Source organism: Chaetodon trifascialis, chromosome 12, assembly GCF_039877785.1.
Source record: "Chaetodon trifascialis isolate fChaTrf1 chromosome 12, fChaTrf1.hap1, whole genome shotgun sequence".
Lineage (NCBI taxonomy): Eukaryota > Metazoa > Chordata > Actinopteri > Chaetodontiformes > Chaetodontidae > Chaetodon > Chaetodon trifascialis.
Genome location: NC_092067.1, coordinates 13,645,693 through 13,666,711, shown reverse-complemented (window position 1 = coordinate 13,666,711; position 21,019 = coordinate 13,645,693). Strand labels below are relative to the sequence as shown.

The 21,019-nt window shown below is 42.4% G+C and overlaps 1 protein-coding gene across 5 annotated transcripts in view; it reads right to left on the bottom strand.

Annotated features, from left to right (window-relative positions):
- LOC139339902 (dedicator of cytokinesis protein 9) overlaps positions 1-21,019 on the bottom strand; it is a 78,234-nt gene that overhangs the window by 50,311 nt on the left and 6,904 nt on the right. For 3 of the 5 annotated variants that reach the window (XM_070975331.1, XM_070975332.1, XM_070975333.1), the window contains exon 1: positions 6,162-6,552. The exons of the other annotated variants lie outside the window; for them this stretch is intronic. In XM_070975331.1, coding sequence (XP_070831432.1) covers positions 6,162-6,332 — 171 coding nt within the window. In that variant the 5' untranslated portion in view covers positions 6,333-6,552. Of the gene's footprint in view, positions 1-6,161; positions 6,553-21,019 lie in introns of those variants that run through there. 5 annotated transcript variants of the gene reach the window in all.

The following is a 21,019-nucleotide window of genomic DNA, read 5'->3' as shown; positions in this document are numbered from 1 at the left end:
GTAAATAGCAAACAGGTGCTTGCTTTCCAGAAAACTACAGATTTGTCAATAAAACATGCATCAGGATTACATTTGCTATTTCAACTATGTCGTTCATTTCACTGAATGTTTATCATAACCAGAATTCCTGGTTGGATGCTCACTGCGGCTAGTGCAGTGTACTCCTCCTCTTCCTCCTCCACTAAGCACAATCCTGAGGCTGATTTTATCAGACATCTTTGTAAAACACATGCTTGTTTACTGTATCACAAGCTCTGATTTGTGATATGACTGAATGCTGTTTCACTGACGCAGTTTAATCCATGAAGTCATTTTACATTCTGACCTATCAGACTCTGCAGGAACAACAGCAGACAGTTTACTGTTCAATGAAAATGCAATTTGGTGGGCTATCCATGAAACTACACGAATAACCCACTAGCATTACTGGATATTTCCTTAAAAGTACATAATTTTGCATGTAATGCTATATTACAACTACTAGACGTTTGACTTTTATCTCTGAGCTCGAACAAAGGCAGACTTCCTCTCCCAGGCATATCTGCAGCAATAAGAGATAACTACCATCAGAGAGACTTCCTTTCTACACGGCAGCCCTGGTGCATGATTCCCAAATAACACATTGGTGTTGCAGAGTGCTCACATTTTTTTGGCTTAGTGCTTAAATCAAATTCAGACCTAGCAATGTTGTGAAGATCTATCCATGGAAACCAATTCAAATGTATTTCTTTGGGGCAAGTTGGCATTTGAGTCTGAGCAGGAAGGCCGACTGAGCCCTTTTAGTGGCAGAACAAACACTTGTGTTAAGAAACAAAACGTCGCAATGGCCAGAAGCAGACCAACAGGATGTTTTGGAAAAAGCGTGTTCTGCTAACATGCAGCTGAATTTGCCCTGTGCTCAGTGTAAATGGATTGGTAGTACATGTACGCAAAAAGAGATTGTTGCATTGATGACTACACATTATGTGATGGAGATTCTGGTTGCCCTCTGAGGTCTGGACCTGCGCTGAAACCAGTCTCTCAGAACATCATTTTTGATGCAAATTCATTAAAGGTTTCTGGTTTTGTCTTCTAAAGCCATTTAGCTGATTTTAAATGCATTACCACTGAGTCATTTTACAACAGAACTGAGAGGACAGACTAACAAAGGAATTAACTTCCATTCACTGTGCCACATCATCTTGCACAATAATCACATTAAGTGATTTATCTTTATATAATTACACATAATACACATTCTATTTAATTACAGTGTTCTTGCATGGTTACTTTTTGGTTAGCACAACATATGTCAGAGAGTAATAAATCTGATGCAATGCTGACAGACTCACTATGGGACAGGATCTGTCATAACTGAATCGACTCATGTATCAAGTGTATATAGTTGTGCAGATTTGGGTGCTTTGTGGATTTCTTGCTCTTTTTTCCTCTCACTTCATTTTGTTTGTTGTTATTGTTGTGCAATTTTTACACATTTCATTATCCCACATCTATCAAGTAGTAACTCTCAGCCTAGGAAGGACTTCGACTGGACTTCTTGATTACATAACAAAAGCTTGATGCAATCACCAGGCCTTCCCAGCATGGGCTAAAGCAAAACAGGGCGTAACCTGGAATGTAACAAAAACATGGCCCACCCCTCGACGCCTCGCTACACCAGCAGCACCAGGACCCACCATCCTGCAGCCTGTTATCAGTCCATCCCCCTGAGAGTACTGGACTGTGGGCTGAGAATGAGATTTTAACATGGAGGTAATAATGACACCATGCTGCATCTACACACTCTGTTAATAACATTGCTGTAGTAGGATGTGGGACACAATGGCATCAAAAATAACAGGATGCAATCAAGCAGCAAAGAGCGTTGTCTCACATAGCAGAGCTAGAAAATAAAAAAGTCTCCAGTAACTTTACAACAATACACGTGGTAATAACATTTAAACATATCATTGTTATAATACTAAAGGTTAAGAGAGACGAGAATTAGGAGAACTTTATTGATCAGTCCAAGCCTTAAATGTAACTAGCAGTATTGAACATGAATAATGCTGCTGTTGAATCTGTGGGAAATTCAGACTGCTGTTGCCAGAATGTCTTTTAAGTACGTGAGCCTGAGTGCTGGAGATAATGGTCCCGTGTATCAGTCAGTAAGTGAGCAACACACACACACACACCCACAAACATATCAGTGCTGTGACGTCTGAGGCTCCCTTAGAGGAACGTCAGGGTGGCTGAAATGTCTCAAAAGTAGGAAGCAATCACCAGGAAAAACAACCCTGCAGCCAAGCAAAGCGTGCTGTTGTTTTACTGTAAATCCATTAAGCCAAGACATGAAAGCTACAAGGTCTGATCTTATTGGCTGTCAGTGTCTGGGATCTACTGGTGAACAAGGTATGTATGTAATGCTAGTCATCTTTCACTTTTAGAGATATGTCAAACATCAGCATAGCAGATGAAATGTGGACTATACTGTATTAGCAGAATTGAGAAGAAGTTACAATATGGAGGAAAAAGGTGACTTCATCACATCAATAGATAAATACCTACATTCTACATTCATACCTATCAATTCTGAAATAAACACAGAAAATAAAAGACTAAATATACTGAAATGTAGAAATACATAGAAACATAAATCTAGATATGCTTGTATTAATGTAAACATTTATGTATTCATATTTAAGATTAATTAAATGTTTTATTTGTTTGGAATTTATTTATTTTTCCTAAAGCGAGTTGGAGATTATTTCACATAAATGAACGTGTGTTGCATTCAAGTCCTTGACAAACGAATTGACAAAATGCTGATTCAGCCTATTATCACCAAATCTCTCTGTATTTCTGTATAAGTGGTGTCTGTGGTGGCGTTAGTGCGCTGGTTTACAGATAGCGATGCATTTTACGTCAACAAGCAATGATTGGTTTGAACTGAAGGGGGCAACAGCTGTAGCTACTGCTACTAGTATTGCAGAGGCTATGGCATCATAAGCACTTGACAGTGTTTGTGTAATTACTCTCAGTACCAGAAGGGGGGGGGGTGACAAAAGATCTGCACTGCAGGTTTAATATTTCATTTAGAAATTAAATATCAGTGTATTTATTTGTTTGTAAATAAGCCAGTTTTTGTCCTCCAAATCGAGAGCATGAGGCATCGCTATCAAGGAGGAAAGGAGTGCATTAGTCAAGTAATTCAATCTATTAAATGCGTTTAATCTGTAAACAGTTTGTGGTTGATGACACGCAGACCCAACTCCCTTTCACCAACAACTTTCACCAACTCCCCAAAACGTGGAATTTATAAACATAGCATAATTGACTCATTTGGCATGGCGCATTGCAAGGAAACCATCACAGGTCTAAGTCAGAAGCAAGACTCCCAAAACATCATCAGATAAAAGGTGCTTTTATCTGTGACCAAGCTGACGTCACCACTTTCTCTTTCATTCCCTGTAACAACATTCCTTGATAAAAACTTCTGTTACAGAATGACTGTTGACCTCAAACACTTCACCGAAATAAAGGAAGGAAGCTGAACCTTTGTGAGAGGAAAGAATGACGATACAAGAACACTGAGAGGTGTTCTTGATTGCTTTCTCTGGAACAAGAAACAACAAAGAAACATGACACTACTGAATTGTAAAAGTCTACCACTGCATTATTTCAAATTAGTGACTTTTGATTCAGACGGCAGCTGACCCCCTGAGGGGAATGAGGTGCAAGTTTCCATGAGGAAGGAAAAGGCAGAACAGAGAGCAGCAAAAAAAAGCCAAAGCAGGCAGTTTAATTACTTACTCCATGCCTGGAGAGTACAGATCAGCCTCCCACAGACAGCTTTGTCTGTGATTGTCTGTGTGTGCCTGGCCTTTAACCCCATCATCTCTGTTTTAAATTCCCAGTGATAATGACCTGCTGCAATCAGAAGGAATTAAAGGGCGACCATAATGGTTTATATCTTTTTATAACCAGGCCTAATGGATTGCAAAGGTGGAAATATTGATGGTGAACAACAGCTGTCCTGCTTAATTTCAGACATTCAGAAAGGTGAAGTCAGTGTCTACAGAACAAGATGTGGATCCTTGAACTTCCCCGACTAAAAGGCCCTAGTGTGTATGTGAACGTTTCATATCAGCTAGCTCACTTCGTTAGCATTAGCAGCCAGCTAAAATGCTTAACCCATTGTTAGAGTTAATAAAGTTTAGCTTCAGCAGCATTGTCGTTACCATTACTGTACATGTACTGGCTGGTGCAGATTTCTGAAGGAAGTTAGCTTCAGCAAGGTAGCTAGCTGGAAAGGCTGGTGCTTAGTGCATTTAACGTTAGCCTCCAGTGTTTCCAATTAAGCTAGCCAGCCACAGTCTTTTGATTGTGCCACTTATGTTACACACACACACACACACACACACACACACACACACACACACACACACACACACACACACACACACACACACACACACCACCCTAGGATAACTATAAGTAAACTGTTGTAGGCTAATGGCATTTTAGCCAGCTGCTAACGCAAATCAAAAGTTTGCACTTACTGACTCTGAAAATGATCCGTAGTTATTCTGCTTAATATGCAATTTTTATTATTTAAATACTGTATTATTTCTTGATACATTTAGTTTTATTTTTGACCCCTCTGAAACCCTTTTGCTGCTTTTTGTTGGTTTATAGCTCATTACAGTTGCACTCTGACAGAAACGTGTTAAGCAAACCACATCCCCTGTATACATTTGACTATTGATTTGTAAGACTGCTAAATGCTGACAGAGGATTAATTGACCCCGTCTGGATGATAAGACCATCCCTGAGCCAGGAGAAGCCACCATGCCCTTGACCTAATTCCCTGCTCTCAGCCGGAGCCACTGTCACTCAGCTCTCTGCTGTGAATCTGATGAACCATCGACGGGAAGGCCACATCACATACACACAGTAGTAAGTAAACACAAACAAGAAGGGCAAGACAAGCTGGTACGGAGCAGCAGAAGCCCTGCCAAGCCCGCTGGTTCACAGATGAAGAGCGGTGATTGATTTCCAACAGACACAGAGCTCACTGTCCCCCCTCAACCCCCTCACCCACATCCCAGCCCACAGAGGCTTTAACCCATGCAGCGCTTAGTGAGAGGCAAGATCCAGCCCTCCTACTGCCCTACATTTTCTACTGTTAACACTCATGGATACATATTCAAGGCTGAAATGAGGATGACGATGATGATTGCTGCACTTGCATCTATAATTTGTCAAATATGAAAGGCACAAGTACCAGTGTCAGTAAAATGAAATCAGTTTGGTGCTTCATTGACTGAGTAATAGGTTGCACTTTACGAGCATATTCTAATATTCTCACCTGAATCATTTATCTTATTCGTGCCCTGCATTTTGCTGTCTTAATAGAAGAAATCAGGAAAGGAATGCAACATTAATAATTTGCAACATGTCAAAGTAAACGGTCCACTTAGAAGCAGTTTTATAGGAAAAATAATGTGTTTTAGACGTTCAAAGACAGCACTCAATACACAGCATGCACTGTATATACTGTATATGCTGGTGGTGAAACAGTGACGCCATCAACAGAAAACAATTCATTCACTGATTTGCATCATTCATAACCAGCTTCTCAAATGTGAGAATATGCTGCTTTTCTCTGTTTGATATAATTTGCCATTAGCTATTAATTAATCTCATCACTACTTTTCTGATACAGCAGCACTATGAGATGCCTGACTGAGCAGAAAAACTACTCTGAAAGGACCCTTTTACACCAGGTTCAGTGCCACAAGGACTCTCACTCATCTTTTTGCTGTCTCTTATCATAGAAGACTGAACATGTTTGGGTTTTCTGACAGATGTTGGGACAAAACAAGACATTTAAAGATGTTACTTTGGGCTCTCTGGGTGCTTGTGATAAGTTTTTTTTAATTTTTTTTTACTATTTTCTGATATTTTACAAATCAAATGATGAATTGATTTTATTCCAAAATAAAATTCATCGAAAATAATTGCTCATTTCATTTCTAATATAGAGATAGTTTTGTCAATTTGAATGTAATGAACAGCACAATACTATACACGTTGTGACTGCACACACACACACACACACACACACACACACACACACACACACACACACACACACACACACACACACACACACACACCTTAAGCACTCTCGGTGTTGGCAATGCACGCGACTCTCTCCGACTCAGCGCTCGCTCAGCCTCAGATGGCCCAATGGGCTCAGCTGCTCCCTTACAGATGTAGCCACTACAGTTCCTCTCTAAGACAGTACGCAGCCCATCAAACACAACCGTACTGGTGGTGCACCCCATTCCTCCAGGTACAAACAGGCATCAGTCAGGAGAACCAGCCGGTGACCCAGTTTCCTTGAACGTCCCCTGCTCCTTCTTGGTCCATGATCTAACTCTGACCCACAAATTCACAACTCCTCATGTGAGGAGAGCGCCGGCGTCCAGGCAAAAGGATCCAGAGAGGAGGGCGGCTGGAGAGTGAATTTATGCACACGCAGAGAGGAGTCTCACTGTAATTCCTGGCTGCCCCAGTCTGTGCTCGTAGGAATAACTCAGTCAGCAGACGAGATACAGTGAGTGAGTGAGCGAGCATAGACCGAGGGATGGGGGGGGTGAAGGATGCTGTGTGAGCTCTGCTGCAGCTTCGACCAATGCTGAGCTTCGCTGCAAAACGAGCTTGCATGTGCATCTGTCTCACTTGCTCTTTCTCCTCTGAGCCACGATGTGCATTTCCAAATCTTCATTTCTTTCATTTTCACATTTGCATTCTCTTCATTTGACTATGCATGAAATGAATTAATCCTTTAATTTCTACTCCACAAAATGAGACTCCTTCTGGGAGCCAAATGAACAATTGTGGAATAAATGGGTTACAGTAAATGCAGTCTTATATCCAGAGGGAGAGTCAGATTCCACGGTCAGGCAAACAGCAATATGGCTGAATGCTTATTTAGTTCATTTGAGAAACCAAGGCCAATGGCAGAACAAGTGGATGAATCACATTGACTGGATGGCATGCAACATAACAGCAGCAATAAAAAATACAACATGAAAGGAAAAAAATCTGGTTGGACAACATGGAAAATACATAAAACAAATGAAATCATCAAAAAAGGTGTCACATATTTACTGGAATAAATCTAAATGTCCAAACTGGGTAGAAAACCCAGTGACCTGACTGGAGCCTCAGAGAAATCTCTGTTTACAAAACATACCAAGGACTTGGGAGGATTTAAACCTTTTAGGCCAAGACATCAAATAGGGAGTTTTTTGTCTATAAAAGATTAGCTGCTGCTTGATCATAAGCTGGCCGTTCTGCCAAGTACACAGATATATGGGGAGCGGAACGACAGAATTTGATCATACACAAGCTTTGAAATGCCAGGGAATGATTCATCCACCAGCATGGCCTTTGATTGAAATGTCTGTGATCAGGAAGACAGAAGATGAAAGCAGAAAAGCAGGAATTTTTTGTAAAAGCAGCTGGAAAAAAATCACTTGCCAGTCTCAACAGTTTGTCTTCCTGCATGTCATTTTTAAATTGTGCTGCTGCTACATATGCAAAGACACTCACTTTCAGTTTAAAAAAGCCCTTATTATAAAACCCATTATATAAATCCAATTGTGGGTAACTGTTCAAGACATCCTGCTGTGGTCGTGCATGTTGCACCTTCATTATGAGGAAGAGCGGGGAAAACAAGGAAACAGGGCAGTGTTCATCCTGGTTTATTTATCTGTGTCTTTTCCCATCCTGCAGCTGCAAGTCGCACACTCAAAGACCCCTTAAGACCTCCATGGGAATTGTCAAAAAAAATCCTACTCATCACAGTGGCACGCACATGCTGCAGCTACTGAAAAACAGCAAGTCCCACTCGCAGCAGCTGTGCTAACCTACATTACACTTAATTCTGTGACAACAAGATGCTGGCGTCTATCTGGAAACGTCCTTTTCGAGATCGACCATGTGAGAAACTTTCACCTTTCTCTGAGTGGCATTAAAGGGACACACATAGGCACATACATGCAAAGACATTAACACACACACACGTGCACATCTGGTCAAAGCGAAGTGCTCCCTTACATCATGATGGTGCACTAAGCCATAAATGCTTGCATGCATTCCTGCCTGCTGCTGTGTTAATATTTCAAGAGTGCTTGACACACTGAACTACATTCGAGTGTACAATGACATGAGCGGCGGAGGAAAGCAGCTGAGCCCGGAGACGAGGGGATTCAGTAAGAGAGAGAGTCTGGATACTGGAAGGGGGGGGGGGGGGGGGGGGGGGGGGCAAGACTTTGATTATGCCCATTGATCTGTTAGGAAATACAGCTCCTCTTTGCTTTATCCCCTTTGCTCACACCTCAGATACAGTCTCCACCCCCCTGCCGCTGCTGCTAGGAGGGATTTTAGGCTTACTATATTGAATAACAAGAAGCAATCTGCTGTAAAACTGGTGAAACTGCAAAGTCATAAATCCTCTTTTTGAGGCTTTTGAGGCGAGAAGTGCAGATTTTCTTTAACTAGAACTTACATTGAATGCAGATCATGCTTTTGCCAAAAGGCTGTGTGAGCTCAGATGTTTATATTACACTAGTTTGAATAATATGGGCATAAATCTGATGCAACTGTGTCCACTGTAGCATACAGCACGGCTTTAAACACAACTTCATAGCCAGCTATCAATGATCGCTGCCAGTTATTACTAAGTGGAGACCAACTTAAACAGGAGTGAGGCAACATGGACAATAATGGACGACTACAAGCAGACATTGTTTGAAGTGTCACAGCTGGTGATCATAACTCTTTTGCCCTGAGGACACAGATTCTTCTTTTGCATGTAAGGACATGTCTGCAAGAATGTAATGAGGCTCTGATAACACTGCTGTGAGTGTGCTGTGCGGGATTTCCTAAACCTGGACAAAAAAATAATTCAGGTGTGCAGCACAAGTTGCATCATACACAAGATTGTTACTGTTTTTAGCCTTTATTTGATAGTAGAGACATGCAACACTGAGAGACAGAGGGGTCTGGAGTCAAACCTGGGATATAGTTTTTACCAATTGAAATGGACTAATCTTAAACTTACGTACACACATTGGAGGATAAATAATGCAGACTAGACGATGCAAAACAACAAAAACATGCTTGCTGAGGTGAGATATTTTTTCCATGAAGTGAAACATGCTCTGAGGCAAGTTGCAATTCATGACTTTTGGGCTTTAAACTGAACTGTCACAGTTGGTTATTTGTATTGTGAGAAGACCTGTACTTTATGATCTAATCACAAGGGGTGAATGAACATGGGGTGGCTGCTAAAAAGCTAAAATTGTGCAGCGGCATAGGCAGCTCTGCAACCCTCTACCATGTTTAATTAGGAAGCGTCCGGTTGGCTCAGCCTACCGTGTACCTACCATATTTCCTGTTACACTCCATGTCAAGCTACTCAGTGCAAGAAGGGCATGATTCCAACAGAAAGCTTGATTAGATGTGCCTATGTGTGCTTGAGTGAAGTCTGTGGACTGCATTCTGCAACAGGCTCACCTGTAAAGTATACTCTATAAATTATTAAGGTCAGACAGAGGGCTGCTGAGTCTTTAAGTGTAGGAGAGTTTCTTTCGCCTGTCCTTATGTCAAACACTGTCTGCAACAAGCCCCTTATAACAAATGCTGCAAGGAAAGTAAAAATATCCCATTCCTGAGAAACAGCTTCACATCTCCAGTTGACTGTGACACACACACTGCCTCAGTATAATCAATATAATATGGTATATATTACTGCCTGCCTGAGAACATCTATATAGGCAGGTCTGCAGCTGACAAATGAAGCGGTTCTGTAGCCTCTGGCAGTGCACAGTTGGACTGTGTCAGCCATACTAAATCTCGAGTTGGAGCTCAAGGCAAGGCAACAGTGAGAATGGTGGGGGGGTTTAATAAAGTGCGCTGAGGCACAGTGTGGGTCTATCCGTGGATGTTCACACTTGAACATCCTCTGTGGGATGTGGAGGCTCTGCTGCACAGCTCTGCTCATATCTGCAGCAGCTGCACAGGAGATAAGAGATGGTCTGAAACACTGCTGGGTGTGTGGAGCTGCATGGATTACTGCTGCTGTTGTTACAGCGAGGCTTCACTCTCTCTCGCAGTGGACTACACTTCTTGGCATAGTGTTAAATATGAACCCCACGATGTGTTTTATAACCTATCATTTTGCTGAGTGTTTAAACACTCATGAGAGTCGCAATGTACAACCCTGAGTCCAAAAATGTTGGGACGCTGTGCAAAGCGTGAATAAAAACAGAACTGAAACAGAAGTGAACAACTGAGCCTTTCCAGGATGCCCCTTTCATACCCAATCATGATGCTATCACCTGTTACCAATGAACCTGTTCACCTGTGGAACACAACTTTTCCAGCCTTTAGTTGCTCCTGAACTGACTTGTTTGAAATGTGTTGCTGCATCAAATTCAGAATATGTAGATATTTACAAAACCCAATGAAGTTGATGAAGTAAAACATCAAATATATCTTTGTCTTGTTTTCAGTGATTTTCAAGATCATCCATTGTCAAAACACTGTCATAGCAAATTAAAAATAGGTTCCTCTTCTTCACCTGGAGTAAATGGCCACAATCAGACCATCTGCTGCATATGGACACGATCACTGGCCTGCCGCAACCCACAAATAACACCACTTGTGCTAATACCACAATTTCAAGCTGTTAGCAGCAAGCGATGGGTGGAGCTGGAGCAACAACATCAAAGCCAGAACATGTGGACAGAGAAAGGTCAACTTGAGTTTCCCCTTTCACACTAAGGAGTGGACAATACAAACAACAGAGACAGAAATGTCCCTGTGTGGTTCAGAGGAGGAGAGGGGAGTTTAGGAGGAGTTGGCATCTCATCTGAAGAGCCTCTCTAGGATGAAGGTCAAGTCCGCAGCTGGCTATGTTTCCATGCCCAGGGTCTGCTGTGGGGCTCTGCAGGGAGAAGTGTGCGTGTTGTGTGTGTTTGTCCAGAGAGAGGCCACAACGTGGTGGACCATAGTGACATCACCCACATATCCAGCAGCGCAGGGCAGATAAAACAGGCTGGCTCCCAGCTGGAACTCTCTGGGGACACAAAAAAGGAAGTGGCTGTTTCCTGCTGATCTGTGTGTGTGAACCTTGTCATAACAAAGCCGCCTCTCGCTGCCCACTGCCCTTCAAACTCAATCAAAACTCCTGAACACTCCAGACTCTTGAGGGTATTTTGTCAGAGTAAGGCTGGCCTCCTCTAAAGTTCAACAACACAAATGGAAGAAGTTAACTCTGCAGCTTCCTTGAGTAAAAATTTGAATTAGGGTCTCAATAGTTTTTGTGGGGGCAGCTGCCCTACAGTTATACATGTGGGTGGGCTACAGAGATGGGCCTGGAATTTCAATAAGCCAAATGCTTCACATCTAAATGGCCGATTTACATTACAACCCTGAAATATCTGACACAACAGACCACAGAGTCTGACGAGATTGAAGACGTTTTTCACTGCAGACATCTGACGGACAAAACTAATTTCATTAATGATGGCTCAGTTCCATCACGTGTACCTGTGATACCAGCACCGTGGAACCGTGAAAAGGGTCTAATGTGTGAATTACTTAAAGCAATTAATTAGTAATTAGCACTTTTTTCAGGTAATGGTTACATGGATTAAACTTAAACCTCTCTTTGACCTGCAGTTGACAGCAGGTTATCCTGTCCCTCTTAAAATGGTACAAACTAAATACAACAGGGGCCACATCCTCTTCCTTTTTCTTGGTATTTTGGGATAGTTTATTTATCCCAGGAGAAGAAAATGGCCCATTTTCCTGAGGGGTACCGCTTCCTTTTCTTTGTAGAAGGGGGGGAGGGGAGAGGCACCAGGCACAGATTAAGTATATGTTGCGCAAAGGACACAGGCCCAAATTAAAGGTATGAACACAGACACACTCCCACACATGCACACACACACCCATGCACACACACCATGCAGTCCACACAGTGAGGTTGCTGCAGTGAGTTCAGTTTATCATTAATAGATGCTACTGTACTAACCAAGCAGTGCCTTTCCACAGTCTCTGCTGCAGCACCAGCAGAGATGGTCTGTAGCGGTGCCAAGCCCTGGGGGGGGGGGGCTGCAGTCACCCTCTTACCCCTGCCAACTGTGGTTTGGCCTCAGTATACACAACACAGAATAATCTCTTGCTTACTCAAGCTATCAGTGCATCACATAACTTATCAAGTTGTATATCTAAAATTACCTCTGGTAAATAAAATGCAGCTGCCATGGCTTCGAGTTTGTTTTTCTCAGGAAAGTGACTGATCCATTGATACAAAGGAAAACAGCCACAAGGAAAAAATCAAGATAAAAACAATTATATAAATATCTTAATATCCTATTGCATATCAGCTGATGGCAGAAAATAACCGACCACATACAGTTCACCCGCACACAAACACACAACACTGCCAGGCTCCCCTCTGAGGCAAAGGTACAAATACAACAGTGTATCAATGCTGTTACTGCCACCTACAGGCACAAGATGATAGTACACTGTAAAACAGTTATTTCAGCATTTACTCCAAAAAGTGAACCTATTTATTTCTATTTTCATGAAAAAATGTATATCATTGAATGAAAGCAAAAAACAAACAAGACATAATATGATTATGGATTATTTATGCTAAATGACAGAGCTCATTCACTGGAGACTGCAGTGATTTTCCTTTGCCCTGTGACGACACTGCCGCAGTGTGATATTACACTCTACAGAAACAGAGGGCAACACTTTTCTCCTGGCACACAGATTGACTATTGCTATAATGCAGCCATTGTTTGTCACATGTGTGTCATTTCCAGCAGCTTCGTAAAAAAACAATCCTTCCCAACACAAGCGTTGCCATACAGGAAAAAGAGTGCATACAAACTGGACTGCACAGGAAGAGAGAGTTACAAGAAGCCTGCTCACAGTATTGTCACAGCTCGACATATGATAACACTGTCATCGTGATGGCTAAACTTGCACCTAGGTTTTGACAATTCTTATTCAGAAGAACTCAAAACATCCGTAAAAGAAAATGTTACCTCGATGACAAGCTGTCATCCCCTACTGGGGTCTGTGATTTGGTCTAAGCGACCCCCAACAGGTCAGTGGCCAGTGCCCAGGTGTGAGGGAGATGTTGGGGGGAGTGTTGTCATCATGGTCAGGCTCTGACATGCAGCACTGAGGCGGAGAGCGGAGAGATCCTGAAACAAGCCCACACCGGCCTGACAGGAGGCCATCGCAGGGTGAAACAGCTACACTCTGTTAGTCAAGAACAGCTCCGGTGCTGTTTTAAAGGCTGTAACTAAAGTGCTTCCTTACAGCTCTTGGTGTATTTTCCCCTCTACACTTGTATAGATCAGTGTGTGTGGTCATTAAAGCTGCAATAACACGACTGATTATATCACGGAGGTTAGACTACTTAAATTTGACGTTATTTATGAGTAAAAGCAAACAACATTCACTGTTGATTGACTATAAGTGAAGCATTTCCTGTGGCAGCATATATTTATATTGATTCACAGCATGTTGCAAATGAGTTCATGCATCATAATGCACCATATGAAACTTGATATGGTATGCTTACTGAAATATATTTAAAGTATTTAGAGCCACTGACATTATGCTAAATCCATATACCAGTAACTGGAGGCTCCAAATGACATAATAAATTAACCCAGAAAGTTCTCATCTGTCATTAACAGCTAGATTACACATTAAGGGAGGCTTCTTAATAAAACATCGGAGCAATCTGCAGTTAACCATTAATCCAGATGCACTGCTTTTTGTTTAGAGCAGCTAATGGAAAATTTTCTCAACATGAGTACGTACAAAGATGTACTCAAATATCCCACAATAAAAGTCTGTTCGACTGAGCAGATTAAATAGCAGCTTCCTTATTCTGAACATATCAGCAGCGTCCACACAGGAGGAGCACGAGGATATAGTAGAGGGCGTCAGGTGAGGGAAGAAAGGGAGAATGGCAGGAAGTTATTGTCATCTAACGTAGGTCATGCTGAGAGGGAAGTGTACCCACAGTCTAAGACACAGTGAGAGGGGAGTTTAACAGCATGACACCGGATTTAATGTGAAAGTGGAACCAAACACAAACAGGATGAGACATACCAGGAACACATTATAACAGACATATACAAGTTATAACTACAAAATGCAAAAGTAATACAATCTTAAATTCATATCCACATGTTCTTGTTTCCTGTGACTTGAAGACGCCGTGTAGCTGGGAGATGTGGGTGGGGATATCAGGGGGCGGGAAGGAGGGGCAGGAGTTTGGAAACCTTTAAGTATCAGCTAATCTCAGCTGGCTCTTTGTTTGTAATCAGTGGAAATCCTCTTGAGCCTGGTTCAATGAGGGCTGCTGACAATCATGGGAAACAGAGGATGGAGGAGGAGATGAACGCATGTCCGTGCACCTGCACCACTAAAGTGGCGGTGGATTTAACTGTAATACGGTACCACACAGCTCCCTGGGGAGGCCACAAACTGCTGCTAGAAGCTGTCAAACATGATGGCAACTGGAGGGCCATCATGCAGATACAGGAAAGTGTTTTGTAATGCAAACTGCATCAATTTTGGATTGATGATGAGGCTATATGACTGCATATATACAGTAAGGCTCCTATTAAATGTCATTCAAATATGACAACTTAGACATAAACATGGTAAAAAGGTGACTTCAGATCATGACGTTCAAAACTCATTTACATATATAATCTGTTGTTTAGTTACACGCCTTCGTTGTTCACAGTGCAGAGTGGCTTGACTTTAATTATTATTACTACCATGAAAATAAATCTGTAGTAATTAGCACGTTATCAGCTGCATGGTTATTTTTGATTGCCTGACACACACACACACACACACACACACACACACACACACACACACACACACACACACACACACACACACACACACACACACACACACAGCAGAGTGCCATTCCTGGTCCAGGAATGGCACTCTTCCCTCCTGCTGTAGCTACAGTTTGTTGGCCCGACCTCAGCTAACCAAGCTGTGCCCTGTCACTCCCACCCCCTCTCAGCAGCCCCCACCTTTCCTGACAGAGGAAACACATATTATAGGATACATCCCTGTTTTGGACCATGAACAGTGGAGCCACATCAGCCCTTCATGCAGTAACACACAAAGTGCAGCAGAACTTTCTCAGGACAAAGAAATCTCATTATTTGCTGCTGATCCCGTCTCTGTTGTTGGCACTTCGTGAGATTGAACCTGCATCGCAGATCAGGTTAATACCACAATGAGCACTGTGGCTGCTATAGCAACTAAGATGGATTTGGATGGATTTGACATTTTTGAGTCTCGAGTGAGTAACTTGACAAAAGCAGCAGTCAAGAAATGGAAAAATGGATAATAGCTGCAAAGTGGAATCAAATCAGAATCCATCAATCCAAGTTCAGAACAGCCAAATGGTCCTTTTGTTAGAGTCATGTCAGACTTGAGAGAGAACTGTTTAGGAGACAGTGCTGAGGGAATTAAAAAGAAAAAAGCACTTCATGACAGGCACAAACAGCTCTGCCATATTTTGAGAGACACTGAAGTTATCTTGGCGAATCAGAAGGGTGGAGCAAATTCAACACAGTGCTCCGAGGGTGGGGGATGGTGGCCTTTCAAGACTGAGTGGAGACACTAAATGGAGATTAAGTCAAGTCAGGGATACTGAGCTGTTTATCTGCACAGTGAAGAACAGGGTCGTGATACTGCATGTTTATAATGCTCAACACCATGCAGGGTGTCTGCTTTTAGGCACATCATACAACATCGCTGCATGTCAACAGTGCACTGTCCACAGTCTTGGATCACTTTGTTCCCCCCATCACATACGCGTGTGATTAAGAGCAGGTCTTCAGGCACACAGCCACACCGCTGCTCCTCCATAAACACCACCACTTTATTTATCTATCCAAGCGAGGGACACTGCCACTGCATGCTCAGTGCAATCCTGCCTCCTAATGCTAAGTCCCTGGAAAACAAACAAGGAGCAAACAAAAACAAAGCCTCAAGGAGAGCTCCGTCTCTGCTGTATGCAAAGGCTTTGACAGAAAAACTAAACACTGATTACCGGGGTCACATGATTTCCTACTGCCTAAGCCTTTCATTTATGTCTTCAAGCTATTGTGCAGTTCTCCTCCCTCTCATTTTTCTGAATGTCAGCTAATATAACAGCAGACGAAGGAATTTTTATAAATAAAGGCCCCAAAACTCATTGAATTTGTCACTTTAAACAGAACTCATTTGTTTATTGTGGGCAGAGAGTGCACAATGGCCTTGTTTCAGCATTCAAAGAAAGAAAAAACAGCCCAAGGCTTCATGTAAATTTTTCTTGAATGGGCGACTACAGCAACTCATCAAGACTCCTTTTACATCAAACAGCTTGTCTAAACTTTGTATTGTAGTATTGTATTGTATTGTATTGTATTGTATTGTAGTGCTTGGCATTGCACAGAATGTATCAGCAGTACACTACTTTCACTCTAGTACTGCACTTAAACACAATTATAGGGTACTTCACTTGAGTAATTCCATCTAATATCTCTCTATACTTTGTGAGGAAAATACCAGAATGCTACATTGATTGGTCAGTAAGCAACTAGCACCTTTCCTAATTAAAATTTTACATTAAAGCATGTCATAAACTGAGAAAAAGCAATGCATTGTTAAAGATTAAACTAGGGGATCCCATTGGATGCATCATCATATATTGCATTGTTGGATTGTTGCTTTAATGATGCATGAATGTGTAAGTTGGATTTTATTGTTGCAGTCGATTCAAGGTGGATCTACTCTTAACTACTCTATAAACATTGTGGTAGCATGTATCACCATCTGAGAAGTCCCTCTGATCCAAGTTGCAACTTTATACAAAAATCCAAAGGTGAGACACAAAACCGCGCCCCAAAACCACCCAATCCTGGGCCCGCCTCCTGTAGGTGGTGCCCCTCCCCCCTCTCTGGCCTACAGTGTGTCAGAGTGAGGAATGCCAGCTATGCAGCCAGCCTGGTGAAAAGTCATTAGAGTTTATCCCCTCTGGCTGTGGCAGGTCCCATCCACATACTGCTCAGTGCACAAAGCCATAAGACTGAATGCTGAGAACTGCAGAGATTTCAGACCCTGTTTAATTAAGTTAACAGCATGCATTGTGGGAAAGAAGAAACCTCATAGGAAAGGGCTAACTTCACACTGAGGAGCCTTTGACTTTTATCTATTTACCTACATAATGATGCATTTACCCGCCACCGCTTTGGTGCCTTGGGTGAATTCAAATAAATGCAGTAAACTTTCAGGGAATTCCCAGATGAACGATAACAACGTCAGTAGTAACTTTCACTTTCATCTTTGCAGTTTGATAGCGGTCAGACAGCAGCACAGAACAGGAATATTAAGTAGGCCTGGTTCCCTGAACACTCCACAGCAGCCCTCCATGCTAAACATAAAACAAACACTTAACAAACACATCTAATATTTGCCTCTCCTCTGCCTCGAGTGGTACTTGAATTGCAAACGTTAAAACATGCCAGCATTCTGCATTAACAGATTCTTTAGGTTTTAGCTCTAAATCCCAATACAGGAAACTAGCTTTTGTGTTGGCTAATTGTGTGCTAATCCACCCCTCTGTGTTACGCCACATCCGACAGCCGTTGCTGATCCTGGTGTGATCTGCGTAGTGTGTGTGAATGGGAGGTCAGTCACCGCAACGAGGCAATGTCAGAGCAGCCAGGGGGAGAGATATGGTGTTCAAAGCAGATTAACCTACCGAGAATGTCCTGTTCACTCGACACTAAATCCCAGGAGTTGAATCAGTAACACAGAAGAGAGTGAGTGACGTCAAACAAAGAGGTCCAAAAAAGAAGTACTATGTTTTCTTACTATTGTCCATTACCCTGTGCTCATGTCCTTGGCCCTTTTTAATCATTTTTAATCATCATTTTATCATAAATAAAGTTAATTAATATAATTAGTATTATTATTACAATCTAATGGAGAAACTATATGATGGATCCAGTAGTTGTTGAGATGTTTCAGTCTGAACCGAAAGTGGTGGATAAACAGACCAACAGGCTTGCAGTGTTTTCCCTATGGCACACCGCCAGCAGGGCTAAAAATAGCACAGGTTTATAAGACCTCATGTTTATCGAAGTTATCACGGTTCAGAAGGTTCAAAGATCTGGAGTGCAGCACACATCAAAGTAAGTCAACTCCGCACTCGTCAAGGAAAAGAGGAAATCCCCACCCAGAAGGGAGGGCAAATCCTGTAATTGGCAGTGATTCAAAAATGGAGAAAATGCCATCCATTGGGTGGAAAAAATAATGACAAGGTTAAGAGTGTTAGCATACAGCATACCCTCCAATCTCTTCTGTCATGGTAACAGCCATGTTCCCACAATTACAAGTTAATGGTCAGTTGCAGCGGAGGATGGGAGGGAAACATTACTTTTATAGACAAATCAAGGAGGCTTGGAGAGTAAATGCACCTCATGAAAAATACACAAGGACTTAAAAGGAAATGTTCTAGTCATTATTCTGCTCTTTCTAGACATTTTCTCCGTCAGCCAACACGGATGTGATGGTCCCCAGGCAGGAGCGCTGTAGTACTTTTCAGGGCTTAATCCGATGAGCTTAATCTGCAGGCTGGTGCACGTGTGCAGAGCATTGATTTTGCCTTTGGAGTTTTAGGCTTGACCAGTTTCACCCCTCGCCTAATACTCTAGCTGGCACCTCACAAAACTAATGAATCAGTGGTGGCAGTCAGAGCAATATACACCTACACTTGTATTTCTCTCATTCACTTGCTCATGTGTGGGCTGGGCCAAGTAAGGACCTGTTTGTAGTGGCAGCATTCATATGACTGTTAGAAGCAGCTAATGCAGCCTCTGCCATGTAGGCCTGCACTCCCTGGCAAACCTCTGATGTCTGAGAGGCCATTGAAACATGGCAAAGAACTAGTACCAAACTGTGCCAAGATTTCAAAGGTTGTTGTTGCAGATGGCAGAGTGACTCTTTAGGTTATGCATTTGATAAACAAGACCAACTGGGATTTCACACATAAATCATAAGCACTGCATTGCGCAGAGCAAGGACATTACTTCCAATGGAGACAGCGACTGCACTCTCCTTGGGGGTTGCTCGAACAGTAGCAGCACACGCTGCTCTAATTTTCCACCAGGCCCAAAGTTCAACCAAATTGCATTTTGACCCCCAAATGCGCTGACTCCCCCAAAAATTCTCAAGCATGGCAGAAAATATGTGAGAAGGGATACGAGGTTAGAAAATTAACACTGTAATTGTTCACATATTCCACACTCCAACATGACCTTGTAGCTAGCTGCTTTATAGAAGAGCAACATCTGAAAATATTCACTGAACTGTATTCATGCAATCTAGTTGGGCTATTACATTACCTTATTGGTATTATACATTTGCTACTTAGCACAGAACTCAAAGTACAGGTGTGGTAGGTGGGACTGTCATTAGTTTGGAGGGCACTGCACAAATGGGGATTCTGACCCAACCATAATGCTAGATGAAATGTTAAAGAATCACCACAGTTGCTACAATTCATCCTGATGGGAAAATGAATGCCTGCAGCAAATTTAATGACGCTCCCTCTGACCATTGTTGAGATATTTCACCTTGGACAAGAGTGAATGACCAATCATCATTGCTATCCATACAGCCACAGTGCTAGCATGGCTAAAAACTGGACTCCTTTTCAGCTGGATTACATTCTGCATGAAGACATCAAAGGTATGTTATGCAATCTATTGTGCAACATGTAAAGTGCAATCTCTATTCCATTCATTCAAATCCATCTCTTTATTAGATCATAAACGATGATGCCAGAGTTTACAGAGGGAAGCAAACTGGATTAACCACATTATAATCATAGAGGGGAAAGAAAGCCAAAGGAATTGTGATTCAGTGCATCCTCCCCAGCTGCACTTAGGTGTGTGCCCTGCTGACTCAAAAATAGTGACCTTAATGGCCTCAAGGATGGAAGCAAAGCAATACTCCGCTTGATTGCTAAGCTGCTGATGATAATGCCCTGCAGTCGTGGCTCCATTGCAGGATGTACGTTTCAACAGTGAGATGTTAGAGGAAGTTTGATTCAAACTGATGTGCCATAAATGTATGAAGGAGGCAATTGACCACAGCGACCACCCAGCAGCTTGATTAACTAAACAAACTGTCAGAGTCGCAGAGGTTAGCATTCCAGCCTTCGAAGCAAACTTCACCTCAGCAACAAGCCTTGACCGGAGAAAGCAAATGCAGGGTAGAAATCCCTTCATCAGTGCATTATGATTTATGAGCACGGGATTCCTGTTGGATGAGAGGAATGTATATGTTCTGGGGACGTGAGTGCAAAACAAGTCCCAGAGTGCCATGCACTTGCTAACAGGAAAACACCCACTGACCAGGCTCCTCAGCAGACTGCCTCTCTGTTATGGTAACCTCCTCTGTGCTCCAAAACAGCTCTGCTCTATCAGGCAGAACACTCAGACAGAGTGGGCGGTTTAACAACGAGCCCTGCCTTAAAACTTCTGGTGAGTCCAAATACAGCCACAGGAAACCTGCTCTATCTAGGAAAAGACAGGCCTCTGCTCTCCCGCAAGAAGATGAAGGACAGGAAGTTATGGGCACTTCCTGTTCAGGCAGGCAGGATGGAAAGATTCTGGAGACCTAGCTCATGGTGGCAACGAGCTTTCTTAAAATCAAAAGAACAACTCAGTCGTTCCTGATAGCCAAGCACAGCTGCATCCGTGTAATGGAAATGCCAATATAATATGTGACAATTATGTAACAACCATGAAATCAGTACATACACACAGAGGCCTGGGTGTTACCACTGAATGAAAAATCAATGGACTGTAGATTACACAGTACACTGATT